Here is a 23,675-nt window from a genome sequence, read left to right as displayed (position 1 = left end):
TATTTAGTCTCCACACTGTCTTAACGCCCAAGAGAAACACTAACTTTTTATTTTTCAGTTTTGTGAAGAGTTTAAAGAAAAGTGCCCTATTTGTGTCCCGTGTGGCCTGAGGCTGGCTGAGAAAACACAAATTGCCATCGTCAGGCATTTTGGCCTTCAGATCCTGGAACACGTTGTCAAGTAAGGCATTTTACGAGTTTACCACTGAAGTATGTGAGAGAGCAAATCTTTATTTCTTGGATAACTCAGAGGTGTTCTTTAAAAACTTGTTGCCGTGGAGTGGATTCCAACTCATAGCCACCCTATAGGACAAAGTAGAACTGCCCCACAGGGTTTTCAGTGCTGTAAATCTTTATGGAAGCAGACTGCCACATCTTTCTTCCTTGGACTGGCTGCTAACGTTTCAGTTAGTAGTCACGTGCCTCCAGGGCTCCCTAGATGTTCTTTAAGTAAGCAGAATAGAGCATTCTTCAAGGGAAAAAGGAATAATACCCAGAATTATCAGATCCTCCAGGGAATTCTCATTCAAGACTGAACCTTTCTGCTCTTCAATTTCTTCATCCTGTAAAGTGCCTGCTACATACTAAGCATTCAAAAAATAATAGCTGCTAGTCACTCACCCAGCATTTATTGAATATCTATATATGCCGGCAGATCTCAAAGCCTCTTTAGGATTATACAGTGTATAAAACCCAAACCAAACCCAGTGCCATTGAGTCGATTCTGACTCATAGCGACCCTATAGGACAGAGTAGAGCTGTCCCATAGAGTTTCCAAGGAGCACCTGGCAGATTCGAACTGCCGACCCTGTGGTTAGCAGCTGTAGCCCTTAACCACTACGCCACCAGGGTTTCCATACAGCGTATAGATAAATAAATTTGTGATTGGACATTACTTTTGATTTTCTTTTCTTTTACGTTTTGAGTGTGTACCGTCTCTGAATGGCACTTCCAAAGCAATATTATATGTGAATAACTGAAAACTCCTCCAATGCCTATCACAGAAATCCATTTTTAAGACTCAGCCTCAGGTTTTCTGGAATTGTGCTGTTATTACCTTGTAAACCAGCGTAATAAGGTAGTTGGTGTTATCAGATTGTGTTTTCTGGAAAAAACGACTATATTGTAGTTGTCCCAGATGTATATTTGTTTTCAGTCTATTAATAAAATCATGGGGGAAGCTGATGTGTGCATAAATCCTATGTGAATTCCAGTTAATGGAGTGCTGTATATATAAACCCCTGGAATTTTTCTGTTTCTAGCGTTTTGGTTAAATGTGGACTATTTTTGCCCATTCTTTGAAGGGTACAAAATCAAAAGTATAATTTTCTAATGAAATTGCCAACATAATCTAACACAGGAATCAAAACTAGTTTCTTCTGAAGAGAAGCCTTCTAATGGGTTCTGTTTCTGACTTTCTCTTTTTTGGTGGCCAGGTTTCGATGGAACAGCATGTCTCGATTGGAGAAAGTATACCTGAAGAACAGTGTCATGGAGCTGATTGCAAATGTAAGGAATGGTTGGTTGGAAGACTTGTGTTTCCAAGGTAGTTTAGACAAAACATGACTTCTTCAATTTAACATTTGCATAAAAATTCACTGGTTCTATGTAGGTCAAAGAGCATGTTTGGTGTAATGTTAAATGTGTACCTTTAAGGTAGAAGGACTACCATTAACAAGAAATCATAATTCATTACATTTAACCAAAAAATACCAAACCCAATGCAGTCAAGTCAATTCCCACTCATAATGCCCTTACAGGACAGAGTGGAACTGCCCCATAGGGCTTCGAAGGCTGTAAATCTTTACGGAAGCAGACTGCCCCATCTTTTTCCTGTGGAGCAGCTTGTGAGTTCAAACTGCCCACCTCTCAGCAGCTTAACCACCTTTCCATCAGGGCTCCCAAACTTCTCTTACTAGATTTAATTTCATCCCTTACGTGCTGGCTTCTGTTTTTAAAATATAAAGATAGGACAGAAGAGATTAAACATTTTCAGCAAATGAATGAATTCATAGGTTTAAAAGATTAAAACTTTGCTGTTTGTTATCTTTTATTCCAAACTGTACTGTATGATACTAGTAATAAAAATATGTAGAATGAATTGTTTCCCCAGTTAGAAGATGACTTTAAATGTTTAAAGTCTATAGCCTTTTTTCTTTTCTTTCTTTTAAACAAAAGGGTATGAAAGATGGAGTCCCTACCCCTTTTCATCTCCAAAATCTAGTGTCTTCAATAGAAAAAAAAAAAAGCTTTTATAATTACTGATTAACTTATTTAGCTAATACTTTTTTAGTGCTGTTTCTGGGGCGACAATAGAAATCATACTTCCTTAGTCTTGACATTTTCAAACTTCAGAATAAGAGAAACCTAGTGATAATCTTTCTGTATCTTCTAATACTGTAACTGTTGGTAAAATATTAATTGCATCTCCAGACCCTCCAGTTTTAACATTCTCTCAGCATACTCTTGTTCCTTATTTCTATACTTTTCTGTTGTGACGCTCTCAAAAAATGAAACAATCTATATGAGAGTTTCTTCGTTTTGAAGGGAGAGCTATGATGTCTTCCTTGCTCTTCAGCGGCATTTTATTAGTGGTACAACCCTCACTTAAGCTTTACGTGGGAAGAATGATTAGAGGGAATGCAGGGTAAGTGACTCAAACATGATGAACAGGTTTGTTTGTTGTACTTAGTTTAAAAGCAGGCCTGCTCATGAGTTTTATATACTTTTACAGCCCGGTGTTCCTTAAATTCGACCTTGCAGATCTCTCAGTATCTCTCATTCTTTTTCAGGGAACATTAAACATTTTGGAAGAGGAGAACCACATTAAAGATGTTCTGTCTCGCATCGTAGTAGAAATGATCAAGCGAGAGTGGCCACAGCATTGGCCTGACATGCTAATAGAATTGGATGCTCTTTCCAAACAAGGGGTATGAAGAATGGATAAATCAATTCAATATACTGTTCTGTAATCTTCAAATTTTTTATACTGTCTTTTTTTTGGTGGGGGGGTGAGAGTCAGCATTTTAATTTAATTTAACTAGCTTATTTCTGTTGGCATAGGAAACACAGACAGAATTAGTGATGTTCATCCTTTTGCGACTGGCGGAGGATGTGGTGACCTTTCAGACACTTCCCCCTCAAAGAAGAAGGGATATCCAGCAAACATTAACCCAGAACATGGAAAGGATCTTCGCTTTTCTACTTAACACACTTCAAGAAAATTTAAACAAGTACCGGCAAGTGGTAAGGGATACCCTACCCCAAGAAAGTCCTATTTCCTAACGTGAGTGGCTTTTTTCTTTGTTTTTTAAGAAACTAATCCTTCAACAAGGAGCTAGAGTGCCTGCTTTAGCAAAAGAAAAGGCCATTTTGTAAGTAAAAAAGAACCTGGTAGATCATGGGAAAAATGAATTAATTTTCTAACAAATTCAGTTCATTCAGTTTCTTTGCTAGTAAAAATTTCTTTTATAGTAGGAAAAAAAAACTTAAAATAGTTTAAAAATAAAGGCTATTTGTTACTATTTGAAAATCCGGGTTTCTGTTGGTCAAGGTAGTATCGTTATTAAATGTGATAGTCCTGATTTCTTTTGCAGTGGACACAACTGTGCACCACCGAGTTTATTAATGTCAACTGCAGCGATCCCTTGGTATTTTCATTCTTCCTTTTTCTTCTGCAGCAAAGGACAAGTGAGATACTGTCTTACCCAACTATTTTCGTTTTAGCAGGGACCCTTCAGAAGAAGGCAGTTTGAAAGTTAATCTAGCACAGTAGTTCTCAAGCAGGGGCAGCTTTGCCGCCCAGGGAACATTGGGCAATGTCTCCAGACATTTTGGTTGTTACAACTGGGGGTTGCTCCTGCATCTAGTGGGTTTAGACAGTGATGCTTCTAAATATCTTACAATGTACAGGACAACCTCCTACAACAAAGAATTATTCAACACCAAATGTCAATAGTACTGACTTAGCATTCTCATAAGTACTTATTTCACAGATTGTATTACTAGACTTGGTTATTTTTTATGCCCATGGCAGCCTCATTAGGTCTATTTTCAGAGAAATGGTAGGTACTAACTGAACTGTCAGATGATGAGGAAAAGACTGTGAGTTTGGTGAGGAGGAAGAAGGGGAAGAACTCAGAGTGAGTACATGACATATGCCATATACTTGTTTGGCATTTTATATGTTACTTAAACATCAAAACAATGCCAGGAGTCAGAAAATGTCGTCCCAGTTTTATAGTTGAGGAAACCAAGGCTCAGCATAATTATTTGAAAATCTTCTGTCTAATAAATGGTTGAGCTGGAGTTCAAGCCTTTTTTTTTGTTGTTATATGTACTCTTTACCCAGAATATCTTAAAATATTCTTAAAAAGATAATATCAAGAAAAAACTCGCATTTAAAAATGTGTGTTGAGGATTAGGGAGATACTCTTTGATTTTCCCTGATTTAACTCCTGGGAGGAGGGAAACAGTTGTCACATAGAGGAGACCTGCCCTGTTAAATGGACAGACTTCTTTGGGAAATGGTCAGATTCTCAAGTGTGTTTTATAGTCTTAAGTAGCAAATGAATAGTGGCAGTGGCTTAGTAAATATATATATAAATCTTGTATGTATGTATTAGTAAGTATGTATATATTTTTTAATGTAAGAATCTTTTTGATTGGGAAGTTTTAACGTTCCACAGAAAAGATTCTTCAACTCTGTAGAATAGCAGCTTCTTTGAGTATCATCTGCATAAGATGAATTGAGAGATGACTCTTAGGAATTTCTGAAAATTGATGTGGTATTGGTAGAATACTAAAGGAGTTCGGATGTGTAGAGCTATAACCATTTTGAAGATGCGTGACCATAGATTTTATAAGAGAAGCATTGCAGTGGTGTAACATTAAAGGTAATCTTTTGCTTATGACATAATGATTTAGTGAAGTTCATGGATTTTCAAATATTTCGGGATTATGAATACTTAGATGTTGTAGAAACCTAGCCTGTAGCATGCTGCCATAGCAGGATGATATCTCTGACACAAATTAGAGACATATCTACTGTGGCTTCTTCCTTAGCCTTGGCGTCAGTTCTCTCCATCTGCTAAACCAGGATACCACTTGTGCCCAGAACCAGAGCACGCCAAGAGCTACTTTGTGTACCATCAGCTTCTCAGTTTTCTCATCGTTCCTTCTCTCCTTTAATCTCTTCACCTTCCAGGTGGGGCATGGGTTGAGCGATTAATAAAGATGGAAGGAATAGGCTCCCTCTCCTTGTTCCATCACTCTGGCCCCTGCACTGGTCCCAGGAGGCATGGAAGATCAGAATGGGAATTAAATATTCGCTGTAGCAAACAGTGGAGGCTGGACTTGATTGTTGTCACTTGGATCCCTTTTCCTTCCTGGGCAGCATTAGTAGATTGGAAACCCTGGTGGCATAGTGATTAAGTGCTACAGCTGCTAACCAAGAGATGAGTAGTTCGAATCCACCACGTGCTCCTTGGAAACTGTCGGTCAGTTCTACCCTGTCCTATAGGGTCGCTTTGAGTGGGAATCGACTCGACGGCGGTGGGTTTGGTCTTTTTTTTTTTTGGTAGTGGGTTCTACTTATCTGTGCCCTGTTAAAACGTCTGCTTGACCGTGTAAAGCTTACTATATGCTCTTTATAAAAAATATTTTTTGAAAGTTGGGAGAAGGAACTGTAAAACAAATCCTTTATAATCCGAACGGTGGTGAGTTTCCGGTTACTTCAGAAGTTATTATTCCTGTTTATATTTTCCTTTAACTACCTTCAGGAATTATTCTTAATTTTAAGTGTAGGAATTCCTGAGGAAAATACTAGTTTTATATGTTTGTAAATTATAAAAATTATGTAACATCATTGTGGAAGTTGAACTTTAAGGATAAAAACCAGCTATAATTATGCAACATTTACTAAGTAACCATTTTGATGAATTTAGCATATAATATTTTTGTGCATGTTTTTTCCCATAAATTATATGCACATAAGTTTATTTCTTGCTTTTTTCCATTAACATGTCATTTCGATGTACTCTTGCCAGTTAGGGTTTCTTTGTATTTTAATATGGAAAATGGCATAAAGTTGGCATAAAAGAAATATGCTGATACTTTGATGAGTTCAAAGGATCTTCCAAGAGGCTTCCATTCTCATTTCCTGGTGACGCAATTTGAACAGGTGGCTTGACAGTGAGTCTGGTTGGCAGAACCATAACCTATAAACCTGGTTGTTGTTGGATCCCCAGAGTCTGGAATTGCTGTCTGTATGTCAGTCTGTCTTATTCATTCTCAGAGCTTTCTCTTTTTTTTGTAATGATTTTTATTGGAAGTTTACAAATCAAGTCAGTCTCTCACAAAAAGTTATGTACACCTTGCTACATACTCCCAATTACTCTCCCCCTAATGAGACAGCCCACTCTCTCCCTCCACACTCTCTTTTTCTGTCCATTTCACCAGCTTCTAACCCCCTCTACCCTCTCATCTCCCCTCCAGGCAGGAGATATCAACATAGTCTCAAGTGTCCACCTGATCCAAGAAGCTCACTCCTCACCAGCATCCCTCTCCAACCCATTGCCCAGTCCAATCCATGTCTGAAGAGTTGGCTTCGGGAATGGTTCCTGTCCTGGGCCAACAGAAGGTCTGGGCGCCATGACCTCCAGGGTCCTTCTAGTCTCAGTCAGACCATTAAGTCTGGTCTTTAATGAGAATTTGGGGTCTGCATCCCACTGCTCTCCTGCTCCCTCAGGGGTTCTCTGTTGTGTTCCCTGTCAGGGCAGTCATGGGTTGTAGCCGGGCACCATCTAGTTCTTCTGGTCTCAGGATGATGTAGTCTCTGGTTCACGTGGCCCTTTCTGTCTCTTGGGCTCGTAATTACCTTATGTCCTTGGAGTTCTTCATTCTCCTTTGATCCAGGTGGGTTGAGACTCATTGATGCATCTTAGATGGCTGCTTGCTAGCGTTTAAGACCCCAGACGCCACTCTTCAAAGTGGGATGCAGAATGTTTTTTAATAGATTTTGTTACGCCAATTGACCTAGATGTCCCCTGAAACCATGGTCCCCAGACCCCTGCCCCTGCTATGCTGGCCTTCAAAGCATTCAGTTTATTGAGGAAACTTCTTTGCTTTTGGTTTAGTCCAGTTGTGCTGACCTCCCCTGTGTTGTGTGTTGTCTTTCCCTTCACCTAAGGTAGTTCTCATCTACTGTCTTAATTAGTGAATGCCCCTCTCCCACCCTCCCTCCCTCCCCCCTCTAGTAACCACAAAAGAATATTTTCTTCTCAGTTTAAACTATTTCTCAAGTTCTTATAATAGTGGTCTTATATAATATTTGTTCTTTTGCAACTGACTAATTTCACTCAGCATAATGCCTTCCAGGTTCCTCCATGTTATAAAATGTTTCACAGGTTCATCACTGTTCTTTATCGATGCGTAGTATTCCGTCGTGTGAATATACCATAATTTATTTATCCATTCATCCATTGATGGGCACCTTGGTTGCTTCCATCTTTTTGCTGTTGTACACAGTGCTGCAGTAAACACGGGTGTGCATATATCTGTTCGTGTAAAGGCTCTTATTTCTCAAGGATATATTCCAAGGAGTGGGATTGCTGGATCGTGTGGTAGTTCTTTTTCTAGCTTTTTAAGGAAGCTCCAAATCAATTTCCTAAGTGGCTGTACCATTTGACATTCCCACCAGCAGTGTGTAAGTGTTCCAATCTCTCCACAGCCTCTCCAACATTCATTATTTTGTGTTTTTTGGATTAATGCCAGCCTTGTTGGAGTGAGATGAAATCTCATTGTAGTTTTGATTTGCATTTCTCTAATGGCTAATGATTGTGGGCATTTCCTCATGTATCTGTTAGCTACCTGAATGTCTTCTTTAGTGAAGTGTCTGTTCATATCGTTTGCCCCTCTTTTAATTGGGTTATTTGTCTTTTTGTAGTTGAGTTTTTGCCGTATCATGTAGATCTTAGAGATCAGGTGCTGATGGGAAATGTCACAGCTAAACACTTTTTCCCAGTCTGTAGGTAGTCTTTTTACTCTTTCGGTGAAGTCTTTGTATGAGCATAGGTGTTTGGTTTTTAGGAGCTCCCAGTTATCTAGTTTTTCTTCTACATTGTTAGTAATGTTTTGAATACTGTTTATGCCACGTATTAGGGCTCCTAGCGTTGTCCCTATTTTTATTCCATGGTCTTTATCATTTTAGATTTTATATTTGGGCCTTTGATCCATTTTTAGCTTGTTTTTTTGCGTGGAGTGAGTATGGGTCTTGTTTCATTTTTTTGCAAATGGATATCCAGTTATGTCAGCACCATTTGTTAAAAAGACTGTCTTTTCCCCATTTAACTGTTTTGGGGCCTTTGTCAAATATCAACTGCTCATATGTGGATGGATTTATGTCTGGATTCTCAATTCTGTTCCATTGGTCTATGTATCTGTTGTTGTACCACTACCAGGTTGTTTTGACTACTGTGGTGGTATAATAGATTCTAAAATCAGGCAGAGTAAGGCCTCCTACTTTACTTATCTGGGGCCTCTTTCCCTTCCATATGAAATGGGTAATTTGTTTCTCCATCTCATTAAAGCATGTTGTTGGAATTTGGATCGGAATTGCATTAAATGTATAGATCACTTTTGGTGGAATACACATTTTTATAATGCTAAGTCTTCCTATCCATGAGCAAGGGGTGTTTTTCCACTTATGTAGGTCTCTTTTGGTTTCTTGCAGAAGTGTACTGTAGTTTTCTTTCTATAAGTCTTTTACATCTCTGGTAAGATTTATTCCTAAGTATTTTATCCTCTTGGGGGTTACTGTAAATGGTATTGATTTGGTGATTTCCTGTTCGATGTTCTTTTCGTTGGTATAGAGGTATCCAACTGATTTTTGTATGTTTATCTTGTAGCCTGATACTCTGCTGAACTATTAGTTTCAATAGTTTTCTTGAGGATTCTTTAGGGTTTTCTGTGTATAAGGTAATGTCGTCTGCAAATAGAGATAATTTTACTTCTTCCTTGCTAATCTGGATGCCCTTTATGTCTTTGAATTCCATTGGCTAGAATTTTGTTGAGGATTTTTGCATCTAAGTTCATGAGGGATATAGGTCTTTAATTTCCTTTTTTTGTGGTGTCTACCTGGTTTTGGTATCAGGGATATGCTGGCTTCATAGAATAAGTTTGGGAGTATTCCATCCTTTTCTATGCTCTGAAATACCTTAAGTAGTAGTGGTGTTAACTCTTCTCTGAAAGTTTGGTAGAACTCTGCAGTGAAGCCATCCTGGCCAGGGCTTTTTTTTTTTTGTTGGGAGTTTTTTGATTTACCTTTTCGATCTCTTCTTTGCTTATGGGTCTATTTAGTTCTACCTCTGTTTGTGTTAGTTTAGGTAGGTAGTGTGTTTCTAGGAAATCATCCATGTCTTCTAGGTTTTCAAATTTGTTAGAGTATAGTTTTTCATAGTAATCTGGTATGATTCTTTTAATTTCAGTTGGGTATGTTGTAGTATTGCCCATCTCATTTTTTTATTTGGGCTGTTTGCTTCCTCTCCCGTTTTTCTTTTGTCAGTTTGGCCAATGGTTTATCAGTTTGTTGACTTTTTCAAAGAACCAGCTTTTGGTCTTGTTAATTCTTTCAATTGTTTTTCTCATTTCTGTTTCATTTAGTTCTGCTCTAATTTTTATTATTTGTTTTCTTCTGGTGCCTGAGGCTTTCTTTTGTTGCACTCTTTCTATTTGTTCAAGTTATAGGGATAATTCTTTGATTTTGGCCCTTTCTTCTTTTTGTATGTGTGCATTTATTAATATAAATTGACCTCTGAGCTCTGCTTTTGCTGTGTCCCAAAGGTTCTGATAGGAAGTATTTTCATTCTCATTGGATTCTATGAATTTCTTTATTCCATCCTTAATGTCTTCTCTAATCCAGTCTTTTTCGAGCAGGGTATTGTTCAGTTTCCAAGTGTTTAATTTCTTTTCCCTGCTTTTTCTGTTACTGATTTCTGCTTTTATGGCCTTATGGTCAGAGAAGGTGATCAAAGCTTTCTCATCCGTCATGTCTTGGGCTAGATGGAAAAAATGGTAATACTTTGTTTTAACCTGCATTTTTTTCATTACTAGCAATATTGAGCCTTGTTCATTGTTCATCTACTAGTTTTCTTTCTTTATAAACTGTGTGCATTGAAACCGTGTTTGTGAATCTTAGTGTTCTCTGATAAATTTGTTTAAGCTCTTTAAATGGTAACTTCTTGTCATATTGCAAAATTTAAAATAACCTGTCCTTCTTAGGAGAATATCAGTTGCGTGTTCTTTAAAAAAAAAAAAAACCAAACCCACTGCCGTTGAGCCAATTCTGACTCATAGCGCCCCTATAGGACAGAGTAGAACTGCCACGTAGGGCCTCCAAGGAGCAGCTGGTAGATGAGAGCTGCTAACCTTTTGGCTAGCAGCCATAGCTCTTAACCACTGTGCCAGTAGGGCTCGTGTGTTTTCTCGTTGTTTTTAGGTGCCACCGAGTCGTTTCCGACTCATAGCAACCGTATGTACAACAGAACGAAGCACGGCCTGGTCTTCATGTTCGTTGTTGTGCTCAACCCCATTGTTGCAGCCACTGTGTCAGCTGTGTTAGTAAAGTTACATTCTTTTCCAGGAGTAAAAGTTGCGTCTGTACTTTAGAATTATTATTCAAGGACCTTGTTTTTTAGGGGGAGGTGAAGTAATTATTACCTAGTTTTTCACTTATTAAAAACATTGAATCTTATATTTGTTTTCTTTCAGAAGACAGATACTTCTCAGGAGTCAAAGGTAAGACCTCTGTGTGGAGCTAGAAGGAGACTTCTTTGAGGAACCCAGATACAGGGATGGATACACCTAGTGGAGGGTAGACTTAGCCATGGTGGAAGGGAGGTAAAATGACAATATTTAGGATTCCTTAATAGAGAAAAAAATGGCCACAGATGTCAGTTTGATCTTTTCGATGGATGTTGACAGTGCCAGTGTTTGAGAAGTGATTGCATTTCAGAAGGAAACCTTTGAGTCCTCTGTCAGTGACTGTTACTTGAGTGCATTTTTAAAATAACCATTTTAGAACTAGAAAATAGAAGAAGCTTAGTTATAACTATGGTGTCCTTGCCTGTTAGTGGGGACTTAATGGTCAGAAATTATTTTTTTTCATGCAGGCCCAAGCAAACTATCGAGTAGGAGTTGCAGCACTGAATACTCTGGCAGGCTACATTGACTGGGTGTCCATGAGTCATGTTACTGCGGAAAACTGTAAACTCCTGGAGATGCTGTGTCTACTTCTGAATGAACAAGAACTTCAGTTGGGAGCAGCTGAGTGTCTTCTCATTGCAGTCAGCAGAAAAGTAAGTTACCACTTTAAGCTGACTGTTTTATCCTCAGAGTCTTTGAGGGGTAGGTGTGTATGTATATTTTAAATTGAATATTCTGACAGAAAGACATTAAGGCATTCAGTGGCTTGAGGGTTTTTTGTGTTTTGTTTTGTTTTTTTAAACTTAAGGCTGCCTACCTCCAACCCCTTGGACAGTAAGTAGTTTGCCAGTATTCTGGGGTTACACTGGTAGAATAGAGAGAGAGAGTGATTTGTCAGGCTACTTTGTTCTTGAAACAGCTGTGAATCTTGGCATTTCACACTTAAGAAAGAAGATAAAAATGATGTTAAAGTTTAAAACTAACAGTGTTTATGTCAAAGAATCTTAAACGGTGGCTATGCTGGCTTTGTATCTGTTTTGGCAAATAAATGGGACTATGACTTGTTTCCTTGTGGAAATACCTTACAAATAATAATGTACTTTGGATATAATTTACTTTGCTGTCATATTAGCATTATTACCTAACATATTTAAAAACTTAAGTCGTATCTATATTTGGCTTTAAGGAGTTTGCCTTTTCTAGTGTTCAGTCAGCCCCTTGGGTATATGAGAAATTGCGAAGTCAATATATAGGTATAGAAGGTGTCAGTACTTTGAGGCTTTTAATAATACAGTTTATATGCTGTGTTTGCCTAAAATTGGGTCTAGGGCAAATTAGAAGACCGGAAGCCCTTGATGGTCCTATTTGGAGATGTTGCCATGCATTATATACTTTCTGCTGCACAGTGAGTATCTTCACTTTTCTATGTGTTTTTCTAATCTCTGTCACTTTTATATCTTCTGTGGAAATACCTGAAGTTCCTACCTAAATGCTGGCTGTCCTACAATTGACCGTGTTTTTAGATAAGACAGGCAATCTTAAAGGAACTTCAGCCTTTTTGAAGACCTGATGCTAGAAGTAAGTTGTGGCCACTGACTTAGCACCCCGTCACTTTCACAGTTCTCCCCAGACAGCTCATCTTGTTGATCCTCTTTAATGCTCCCGATGATCCCTGGGCCTCTTGGTGCCTTGATGACCGGGCCAGAGATTGCACTGATCTGTTGGACCAGAGTCTCTCCCAAGGCCTGCCCTGTGTGCCAAACTCCAGGTGCTCTCCCTGTTAGCATAATCAATACCTGAAGTGCGGAGGTTCTTGGAAACAGCAGGAATATACTGAGAAATGTGTGCATAAAATCTGTAAAGACGTTCTACGTCCTTAAATAATGGCTTCCACTTACTTCTCCCACTTGCTCTGGAAAATACTAAAGCATTTCCTGATATGTGCTTGTTACCAAGGAGTCAAGTAGAATTACACGTTACGATTAGCCAAAGCTGCTGCAACGCTCTTTTTTGATACCTTTTCCTTATTTTAGGTCCCAACAGCAAATGAAAAGTTGTGAAATGTAACATCTTAAAATTTCTTACTTCCATTTGGGTATAACATTTATGATGACTTTATTTCCTATGGAGACTGCAGCTCTGTTTTTAGGGTCCTGGTAATTAAAAGAATAATATGTCTTTTGGGTAGCCACTGTTATAACTGCTTTTGGGGCCTGTTTCTTAGTTCCATAGAGAGCGTGACATTTACACTGAGGTGCCCCATCTCCGTTTGTGCTGGAGGTACTATACCATACCCATAGTTAACTAGAGCCATGATTCAAACCCAGGTAGTCAGGCTCCAGAGTCTGTACTCGAGACCATAACTTCATACTGCCATTCAGCATCACTAGAGACTAGTATTTGGTTACCCACACGCCCATGCTTTTTATGTTATACATATTCTGTTGCTTACAAAAACAGCTAATATGGCTGGTATTCACACTGGTCAGTACTAATCTCTGTTACTGTAAGTAGTCTTACATCATTTAAGGTCAGTTTTTGCCACCACATAAGTGTAAAGTTTTTTTCTTATTGTTACTGTAAGTAGTCTTACATCATTTAAGATCAGTTTTTGCCACCAAATAAGTGTGAAGTTTTTTTCTTATTTAGCAGAGCATTATTTGGAGTCTAAAATAGGAGACAAAAGATTGCAGAACTGAACTGAACAACTTAAAGAAATGAGACACAAAGTCATGTTTTTATTACACCTCTTTTTATTTTTTTGGTTACATATTCCCCCCGTAAGCTCTCTTTAAGTCTTCACTAGGTGTCAACTGGTATCTTTTTTGTGCAGCTATAAGCATGTAAACTGTTTTATACAGCCATGTTCAAAACTTACATTATATAATGCCCAGAGCTAGAGCATCTCTCGAAGGATGAGATTGCGTTGAGCCATATTCCTCATCAGTCTTTTAGTGTTTGGTTGGCTTTTTTGTTTGCTCTTTTTACTTTAAATATCAACTGAAATTTGAATGTTGAGGCACAGAACATATATAATGGGAATCTCATTGGCTCTCTTGATGTACGGCTAATCACGCTGTTATCTCATTTTACAGAACTGCCGACGGAGGAGGCTTGGTAGAGAAACACTATGTCTTCTTGAAGAGACTTTGTCAGGTGTTGTGTGCTCTGGGCAATCAGCTGTGTGCATTGCTGGTGAGCACTTACTTTCTGGACAGCTTCAGGGCCACTGGGGAGAGCAGTTAGAATGTCATTTGCATAAGGAGTGGCAGATGCCATTAATTCTGGCCTGATGGGGCATTACCCCCACAGATTATATTAATGATTCTGTAGGTTAAATTATGTTAATATGATAGGGTTTGAATGGTGTAAGTTTCTTTTAACAAATCAATTATTAATATCAATGGAGAACATCTATATCCTTTATTCCAAAAATGCAGTGTTGGTATTCTTTTGAATTTTCATGCTTGTAGAAGATTTAGTCTGCTGAGTGTGTCACCCTTTGAAGTTCTATTTAACCATGAAACATTATGGATTTAAATAAAGAAGCATTTTCCCAGTGTTATTGGATCATAAAAGAAAACTTTAGCCTAATTGACCTGGAAAAATGTTTAATCCTCAGTCTTGAAAGTTGAAAGATAAGGCATTGGAACAAACATTTGAATTTAATATTTTGCCTTTTTGTGATAGTTTGAGTGGTTAGAAAGGATGGAGTTTGAGACATAATGACCTGAACCACTGAACGGTTATTTAATAGGTTGGGTCACAGAGATGTGAGTAGACCAGCTCTGAAGAACTAATGGGGATTTCTTGTCTCCGTAATTTTCAAAATGAATATTCTTTTTTAATTTACTATTTGACCACGGAATGGATTTTAAAAATGATGATTGAGGAGGTAAAGTGGCTGTCCTAGTTTTTAGCCCTTGAAATGATGCCTTCCTTTGGCCAAAGGGAAGTATAAAGTGCTTTCAACACTGAAACTTTTTAGAGTGTTTAAGATATCCGTATTCCTTTCTTCCCTGCTCCCCTCCCTCCCACATAAACATCATTAATGTAGAGGTCTTTTCGTCTTACAGGGTGTAGATTCCGATGTAGAAACTCCAGCGAACTTTGGAAAATACCTGGAGTCTTTTCTTGCTTTCACAATCCATCCAAGTCAGGTAAGCTTTTTACAGATAGCTTCTCAAAAATTTAAGTGAGCCAAAATCAAGCATCGTGGCCTGAAATATTAGCAGCTCATATATAATGTGTCTCTTAAGGCCCTAGGAAATGACTATTGTGTTATTTCATTAAGAGAATCATTGGGTCTTCTTCCCGAGCCAAACATTGCACTGTCTAGGTTAACATGTTTTCCCCTCAGGTAACATCATCCTGATACCTCAGTCACATGTGAGGTATGTCCGAGCTGATTCGGTGCTAGTGGTATTTTTTTTTTTTTTTTCCTTTTTTTATTTTATTGTGCTTTAAGTGAAGGTTTACAAGTTCACCTTAGTTTCTCATACAAAAATACTATACACACATTGTTATATGACCCTAGTTATACTCCCTATAATGTGACAGCACACTACTTTCTCACCTGTATTTCCCTTGTTTGTTCAACCAGCTCTTGTCCCTTTCTGCCTTCTCATCTCACCTCTGGACAGGAGCTACCCATTTAGTCTCATGTATCTCCTTGAGCTAAGAAGCACACTCTTCACAAGTATCATTTTATGTCTTGTAGTCCAGTATAATCTTTGAAGAGTTGGCTTTGAGAATGGGTTTAGTTTTGGGCTAATAGAGAGTCCGAAGGCCATGTCTTCTGAGGTTCCTCCAGTCTCAGACCAGTAAGTCTGGTTTTTTTTACTAGAATTTGAGTTCTGCACCCCACTTTTCACCTGCTGTGTCAGGACTCTGTTGTGTTTCCTGTCAGGGCGGTAATTGGTGGTAGCTGGGCATCAGCTAGTTCTTCTGGTCTCAGACTGATGGAGTCTCTGGTTTATGTGACCCTTTCTGTCTCTTGGGCTCGTATTTTCCTTGTGTCTTTGGTGTTTTTCATTTTCCTTTGCTCCAGGTGGGTTGGGACCGTCTTAGATGGCCACTTGCTACCTTTTAAGATCCCAAACACCACTCACCAAAGTAGGATGCAGAACATTTTCTTAATAAACTTTGTTATGCCAGATGACCTAGATGTCCCCCAAAACCATGGTCTCCAGACCCCAGCCCAAGCTACTCTGTCCCTCAAAGCGTTTGGTTGTGTTCAGGAAGCTTCTTAGCTTTTGGTTTAGTCCAGTTGCGCTGACTTCCCCTGTATTCTGTGTTGTCCTTCTCTTCATCTAAGATAATTCTTGTCTACTGTCTAGTTAGGAAACCCTGATGGCATAGTGGTTAGTGAATTCCCCTCTCCCTCCCTCCCCATTCTCGTAACCATCAAAAAATGTGTTTAAACCTCTTTTTGAGTTCTTATAATAATAGCCTCATACAATATTTGTCCTTGTGCGACTAATTTCACTCAGCATAATGTCTTCCAGATTCATCTATATTATGAGATGCTTCATGGATTTATGGTTGTTCTTTATTGTCCTGCAGTATTCCATTGCGTGACTGTACCATAATTTGTTTATCCATTTGTCCGTTGATGGGCACCTTGGTTGTTTGCATCTTTTTGCTGTTGTGAACAGTGCTGCAGTGAACATGGGCGTGCATATAGCTGTTTGTGTGAGGGCTCTTATTTCTCTAGGATATATTCCAAGGAGTAGGATTGGCGAATCATATGGTGCTTCTATTTCTAGCTTTTTAAGGAAGCGCCAAATCAATTTCCAAAGTGGTTGTACCATTTTACATTCCCACCAGTGGTGTATAAGCATTGCAGTCTCTTCATAACCTCTCCAACATTTATTATTTTGTGTTTTTTGGGGTTAATGCTAGCCTTGTTGGGGTGAGATGGTATTTCATTGTAGTTTTGATTTGCATTTCTCTAGTGGATAATGATCGTGAGCGTTTCCTCATGTATCTGTTAGCCGCCTGAATGCCTTCTTTGGTGAACTGCCTATTGATATCCTTTGCCCATTTTTTAATTGGGTTATTTGTCTTTTTGTTGAGTTTTCGCAGTATCTTGTAGATTTTAGAGATTAGTTGCTGACTGGATTTGTCATAGCCAAAATTTTTTCCCCACTCTGCAGGTTGTCTTTTTACTCTTTTGGTGAAGTCTTTAGGTGAGCGTAAGTGTTTGATTTTTAGGAGCTTCCAGTTATCTAGTTTCTCTTCTGGTGTTTGTGCATTGTTAGTAATGTTTCGTATCTGTTTATGCCACGTATTTGGACTCCTAGCTTTGTCCCTATTTTTTCTTCCGTGATCTTTATCATTTTAGATTTTATATTTAGGTCTTTGATCCATTTTGAGTTAACTTTTTTTGCAAGGTGTGAGGTATGGGTCTTGTTTCATTTTTTTGCAGATGGATATCCAGTTATACCAGCACCATTTGTTAAAGAGACTGTCTTTTCCCCAGTTAACAGACTTTGGGCCTTTGTCAGATATCAGTTGCTTATAGGTGAATGAATTTACGCCTGGATTCTTGATTCTGTTCCATTGATCTATGTATCTGTTGTTTTACCGGTACCAGGCTGTTTTGGCTACCATGGTGGTATAATAGGTTCTAAAATCAGGTAGTATTACGCTTCCCACTTTGTTGTTGTTTTTCAGTAATGGCTTTACTTATCCAGGGCCTCTTCCCTTTCCATATGAAGTTGGTAATTTGTTTCTCCATTTCGTTAAAAAATGCCATTGGAATTTGGATCGGAATTGCGTTGTATCTATAGATGGCTTTGGGTAGAATAGACGTTTTCACAATGTTTAGTCTTCCTTTCCATGAGCAAGATATGTTTTTCCACTTATGTAGGTCTCTTGGTTTTTTTACACTAGTGTCTCGTAATTTTCTTTGTATAGGTCTGTTACGTCTCTGGTTAGATTTATTCCTAAGTATTTATCTTTTGGGGGGCCATTGTAAATGGTATTGATTTTGTGCTTTCCTTTTCAACATTCTTTTTGTTGGTGTAGAAGAATCCAACTGATTTTTGTGTGTTTATCTTGTATCCGGACACTTTGCTGAACTCTTCTATTAGTTCCAGTAGTTTTCTTGTGGATTCGTTAGGGTTTTCTGTGTATAAGATCATGTCATCTGCAAATAGAGATACTTTTACGTCTTCCTTACCAATCTGGATGCCCTTTATTTCGTTATCTAGCCTAATTGCTATAGCGAGGACCTCCAGCACAATGTTGAATAACAGCGGTGATAAAGGGCATCCTTGTCTGGTTCCCATTCTCAAGGGGAATGCTTGCAGACTCTCTCCATTTAGGATGATGTTGGCTGTTGTCTTTGTATAAATGCCTTTATTATGTTGAGGAATTTCTCTTCTATTTCTATTGTGCTGAGAGGTTTTATCATGAATGGGGGTTGAAGTTTGTCAGATGCCTTTTCTGCATCAATTGATAAGATCATGTCGTTCTTGCCTTCTGTTTTATTTATGTGATGCATTACATTGATTGTTTTCCTAATGTTAAACCATCCCTGCATACCTGGTATGCATCCCATTTGGCCATGTTGAATTATTTTTTTGATGTATTGTTGAATTCTGTTGTCTAGAATTTTGTTGAGGATTTTCATGTCTGTGTTCATGAGGGATAAAAAACCCACTGCCGTCGAGTCGATTCCGACTAATAGCGACCCTATAGGACAGAGTAGAACTGCCCAGGGGAAATTGGTCTGCAATTTTCTTTTTTTGTGGTGTATGCCTGGTTTTAGTATCAGGGATATGCTGGCTTCATACAATGAGTTTAGGAGTATTCCATTCTTTTATATACTCTGAAACACCTTTAGTAATAGTGGTATAAACTCTTCTCTGAAAGGTTGGTAGAATTCTCCAGTGAAGCTGTCAGGGCCAGGGCCTTTTTTGTTCAGGGGTTTTTTAGTTACTTTATCAATCTCTTTTGTTACGGGTTTATTTAGTTGCTCTACCTCCGTTTGTGTTAGCTTAGGTAGATAGTGTGTTTCTAGAAATTTGTCCATTTCCTCTAGGTCTTTAAATTTGTTAGAATACAGTTTTTCATAGTATTCTGTTTTGATTCTTTTAATTTCATTTGGGTCTGTTTTGATATCACCCATCTCATTGCTCAGGTTATTTGCTTCATCTCCTGTTTTTCTTTGTCAGTTTGGCCAGTGGTTTACTGATTTTGTTCTTTTCGAAGAACCAGCTTTTGGTCTTGTTAACTCTTCAATTATTTCTCTATTCTCTATGTCATTTAATTCTACTCTAATTTTTATTACTTGTTTTTTTCTGGTGCCCGAGGGCTTCTTTTGGTGTTCTCTTTCTATTTGTTTGAGTTGTAGGATTAATGTTTTGATTTTGACCCTCTCTCCTTTTTGGATGTGTGCATTTATTGCTATAAATTGACCTCTGAGCACTGCTTTTGCTGTGTCCCACAGGTTCTGGTACAATGTGTTTTCATTCTCATTTGATTCCGTGAGTTTCTTTATTGCAACCTTAGTTTATAACCCAGTAGTCTTTGAGCAAGGTGTTGTTCAGTTTTCATGCGTTTGATTTTTTTTCCATTATTGATTTCTACTTTTATGGCTTTATGGTCAGAAAAGATGGTTTGTAGTATTTCAGTGCTCTGGATTCTGCTAAGGCTTGATTTATGGCCTAATATGTGGTCTATTGTGGGGAATGTTCTATGTGCGTTGGAAAAGAAAGTGTACTTGGCTGCCATCAGGTGGAGTGTTCTCTATACGTCTGTGAGATGAAGTTGGTTGTGGCATTTAGACCTTGTGTGTCTTTATTGAGCTTTCTGGATGTTCTCTCCTTCACCAACAGTCTCCTACTGTTACTGTGGAGCTGTCCCTCTCTTTTCAATCCTGTTAGAGTTTGTTTTATATTATTTTGGAGGCCTGTTGTTGAGTGCATAAATATTTATTATGGTTGTGTCCTCCTGGTATATTGATCATTCAGTCATTATATAGTGTCCCTTCTTTTCCTTTGTGGTGGATTTTACTTCGAAGTCTATTTTGACAGAAATTCATATGGCCACTCTTGCTCTTTTTTGATTGTTGTTTGCTTAATGTATTATCTTCCATTCTTTGAGTTTTACTTTGTGTCTTTAAGGTGTGTCTCTTGTGGGCAGCATATAGACGGGTCATGTTTTTTTAATCTATTCTGCCACACTGTCTCTTTATTGGTGCATTTACTCCATTTACATACATCATAATTATTGATAGGTATGAGTTTAGTGGTGTCATTTTGATGTCTTTTTTTTTTTTTTGCATTGTTGACTGTTCCTTTGTTCTGCTTAATTTTCTGTGCTGAGTCATTTTTATGTATTTTCTTTTCATCTTTTTTGTTGTGTTGATTTTGTATTTGCTAAGTCTATGTTTTTCTTGTTCTTTATTTTAATGTGTAGGATTGTTAGTTTCTTTTGTGGTTACCTTTATAATTACCCCTCTTTTTCTAAGTTTAAACTAATCTTTTATTTCTTTGTATTGCCTTGACTTCCTCTCCATATGAAAGATCTATGACTACATTTTTTAGTCCCTCTTTTTTGTTTTAATGTTGTCATGTTTTACGTGTTGCCATCTCTGTATCCCTATTTTCAGTGTTTTAGCTTTGATTTAGTTTTGTGACTTCCATATCTGGGTTTATATGTGGCTCCCCTGTCCTGTGTTCTAGTGTTGGGTTGTTATATGATGTTATTGATTTTCTAACTAAAGGACTCCCTTTAGTATTTCTTGTAATTTTGGTTTGGTTTTTGCAAATTCCCTAAACTTCTGTTTATCTGGAAATGCCCTAATTTCACCATCATATTAGAGAAGACAGTTTTGCCGAATGTATTTTTTGTGGTTGGCAGTTTTTTTCCTTCAAGGCTTTATGTATATCATGCCATTGCCTTCTTGCCTGCGTGGTTTCTGCTGAGTAGTTCAAGCTTAGTCTTACTGACTCTCCTTTTTGTAGGTGACTTTTTGTTTATCCCTAGCCACTCTTAAAATTCTCTTTATGTTTGGTTTTGGCAAGTTTGATTATATTATGTCTCGGTGAGTTTCTTTTGTGATCTACCTTGTGTGGGGTTGTATGAGCATCTTGGATAGATATCTTCTCATCTTTTGTGATACCAGGGATGTTTTCAGCCAATAAATCTTCAACAATTCTCTCTGTATGTTCTGTTCCCCTCCCTGTTTTGGTATGCCAGTCACTCATAGGTTATTCTTCTTGATAGAGTCCCACATAATTCTTAGGGTTTCTTCATTTTTTTAATTATTTTATCTGATTTCTCTTCAAATAAGTTGATATCAAGTGCTTTATCTTCAGTCTCACTAATTTCCACGTCCATTACCTCAGTTCTGCTCCTCTGACTTTCTACTGAGTTGTCTAATTCTGAAATTTTATTGGTAATCTTCTGGAATTCTGTTTGTGCTCTCTGTCTGGATTCTTGTAGCCTGGTAAATTTGTTGTTATGCTCTTCTCTGATCTTCTTAAGTTCCTCTGTTCCTTTGCCTGTATCCTTGGCTCGTTCTACGTTTTGCCTGATCTCCTTCCTGATCTCTTGAAGAGTTGTTACTAATCTTTTGTATTCTACCTCTGGCAATTTCAGGAAGTTCTCTTCCTCCAGAAGATCTCTTGATTCTTTGCTTCAGAAGCTTGCTGAAGCCATCATGGTCTGCCTCTTTATGTGATTTGATATTGAATGTTGTTTCCAAGTCATTGATAAGTTATATTTATTTATTTTATATTTGTTTACAGTGTCCTAGCTTCTTGTTTTGTTTTGTTCTGATTTGCCCAGATAGGCTGCTGGAGTGAGCTAGTTTGAGTGTGGGTGCCTTCGAAGCTCTAACGTCCTTTCACCAGGTGGTTAGATCTGTTACTAAGTATGTGAGCTCAGGAGTCTGTTTACTTTCCTTGTATGGATTCAGCTCAGGGTCCAGATAGTCCAGGTCACCACACGTATGGTGCAGGCTCTCACCTACAGTCTTAAATGGGCAGGGGTGATTGGTGTAGGCACAGGTATCTGGCTGCAGTAGGGCGTCACGCGCTGAACAAGGCAGGCAGCTGACAGCTGCCCCTGAGTGTCTGGGAGGAAAGCATGTCCCTGTTCCCTAGAGCACGTAGGTGGGTGGGTTTTAGATCCAGATTGTGGGCACCCAGTGCCGTTGGCTGTAAGTACTGGGAGGTACCACTTATCCTTGGACCCCTGTTGTAGGTGGCTAGATGGCATGGATGGAGCCACCTGTCCTCAGGCTCCTAATGTGGGTAGGTGAGGGTTCTGCTTAATAGGCAGAGCAGTGTCAAATAACATGAACTGTCACTCTACCATAAAGCTGATACAGTCGAAGTTAGGCTTCGGGTATATACCCTGTTGTTCTGTGCTAAAGGGGGCCTTTTCTGTTGAAATTGGCCCACACAGGTCTGTGCAGGGGTAAAAGGCATTTAAAGTCTGTGGACGCGTTATGCCTGTGCCTAGGAAAAGGAGCTGTGCCTTCCCTGAGGTCCTGGCTTAGGGGAGCTGGGAGATTATTTTTTCCTGTTTGTTAATTTGTTCCCTCTCCAAGGCCAGGAGAATGGCTCAGGGCACCTGACAGGTCCTAGTTCTGGCCTAGGGGACATGAAAATCTCTGAGGCTAGCCTGGGACCCAGTGCAGAGCGGGGAGGGGGTAGGTTAATGGGAGAGAGGTTTTTCCCAAAAGGGTGTTTTTTGATCCACGTGGTAGGTTAAACGCATGTACTTATCTTTTGCTGATTGAGCACCTCTTTTCACTGGTTCTGGAGGCCTGAGTAGACTCTGCCACATGGTCTCTCCCGATGTGGAAAACCTGTCCCGAGCACCACTGCTTGCCTCACAGCTCATGCCAGCCGGTCCAGCCTGCAGGGTGCCGCTTCCCACCATGTCATTTCTGGCAACAACTGACTGCTTCTGAACCATCTCTCCCTTCCCCTGCTGCTCAGTCTGATTCCTCACCTTTGCCTTAGATGTTCAGGGCTCCTAGATTTGTTACATATAATCGATTCAGTTGTTTTTTCGGGTCCTTTTTATAAGAGGGACTACAGGAAGCATCTGACTACACCACCATCTTGGCCCCACCTCAACTAACAGTATTTTAAATACAGAAGTCTGATAGTGTTATAAAATTAATTTCATCCCATTTAAAGTTTTTCCTCTCAATAACATTCTGAGATTCTGTTATCCTTTCTTAAATAATAAAGTGGTAGAATTCAGCCCACATTCCCAGAATTGTACCTGACCCACATTCTGTCTCAGTAACGTGTAGGCCATAGTGAGCATTAGAGTAGTGACAGTTTAAAAATATTAAAGAGATACTTCTATAAAAAAAAAGTTGAAAACTGCTGGGCTAAGAAATTATCTTGGTTATACAGAATCCGCACCCTTACTCTGAGGTTTTTTGTTTTTTTTTTTTCTTTTTTTCCCTTTAGTTTCTACGCTCTTCAACTCAAATGACTTGGGGAGCCCTTTTTAGACATGAGATTCTATCCCGTGACCCTTTGCTATTAGCAGTAATACCAAAATATCTTCGTGCTTCTATGACTAACTTGCTGAAGGTATGTAACGGGAATCTAAATATGTGGAGTGCCTGTGAATACACATAACTGGCATCATTGACAGCCCTTTTTTGATTGCTGAGATCCCTACCTTGGGCATATTATTCTCTTTTTCTTCAGGAAGAAAGCAGTCCATACTGGGTATTATAGCTGCTCTTTCATATTTTAGAGCTAGGTGCTAAGGAAAAGAAGTGATAGGACAAGATCAATGACAACTCAATATGATAAATGCTGTACAGGGGTGAAAAGCAGAATGCTTCGGGGGTAAATTAGAGGTGTAGTCTAGAAGATTCCAAGAGGAGATAATATCTAGGAGTTTTTTCTGAAAATCAAGTGAGAATCAGGAAGGCGAGTGAGAAGGAAGTAGGAGTGGAAGCAAAGATTGCTTACTGTCTCAATA

At 38.7% G+C, this 23,675-nt stretch overlaps 1 protein-coding gene across 3 annotated transcripts in view; it reads left to right on the top strand.

The window, feature by feature from the left end:
- The window catches only part of XPO5 (exportin 5), a 54,044-nt gene that overhangs the window by 1,402 nt on the left and 28,967 nt on the right, over window positions 1-23,675 (top strand). The window contains exons 2-11 of one of the 3 annotated variants that reach the window (XM_064286563.1): window positions 59-180; window positions 1,436-1,508; window positions 2,792-2,929; window positions 3,063-3,245; window positions 10,767-10,793; window positions 11,168-11,353; window positions 12,029-12,105; window positions 13,796-13,895; window positions 14,777-14,860; window positions 23,150-23,275. In XM_064286563.1, the coding sequence (XP_064142633.1) occupies window positions 59-180; window positions 1,436-1,508; window positions 2,792-2,929; window positions 3,063-3,245; window positions 10,767-10,793; window positions 11,168-11,353; window positions 12,029-12,105; window positions 13,796-13,895; window positions 14,777-14,860; window positions 23,150-23,275 (1,116 nt within the window). Of the gene's footprint in view, window positions 1-58; window positions 181-1,432; window positions 1,546-2,791; window positions 2,930-3,062; window positions 3,246-10,766; window positions 10,794-11,167; window positions 11,354-12,028; window positions 12,106-13,795; window positions 13,896-14,776; window positions 14,861-23,149; window positions 23,276-23,675 lie in introns of those variants that run through there. The other 2 variants (XM_064286568.1, XM_064286571.1) reach the window with 2 other exon arrangements.

Source organism: Loxodonta africana, chromosome 1, assembly GCF_030014295.1.
Source record: "Loxodonta africana isolate mLoxAfr1 chromosome 1, mLoxAfr1.hap2, whole genome shotgun sequence".
NCBI classification, from domain to species: domain Eukaryota; kingdom Metazoa; phylum Chordata; class Mammalia; order Proboscidea; family Elephantidae; genus Loxodonta; species Loxodonta africana.
This window is presented reverse-complemented; position numbering and strand designations above follow the sequence as displayed.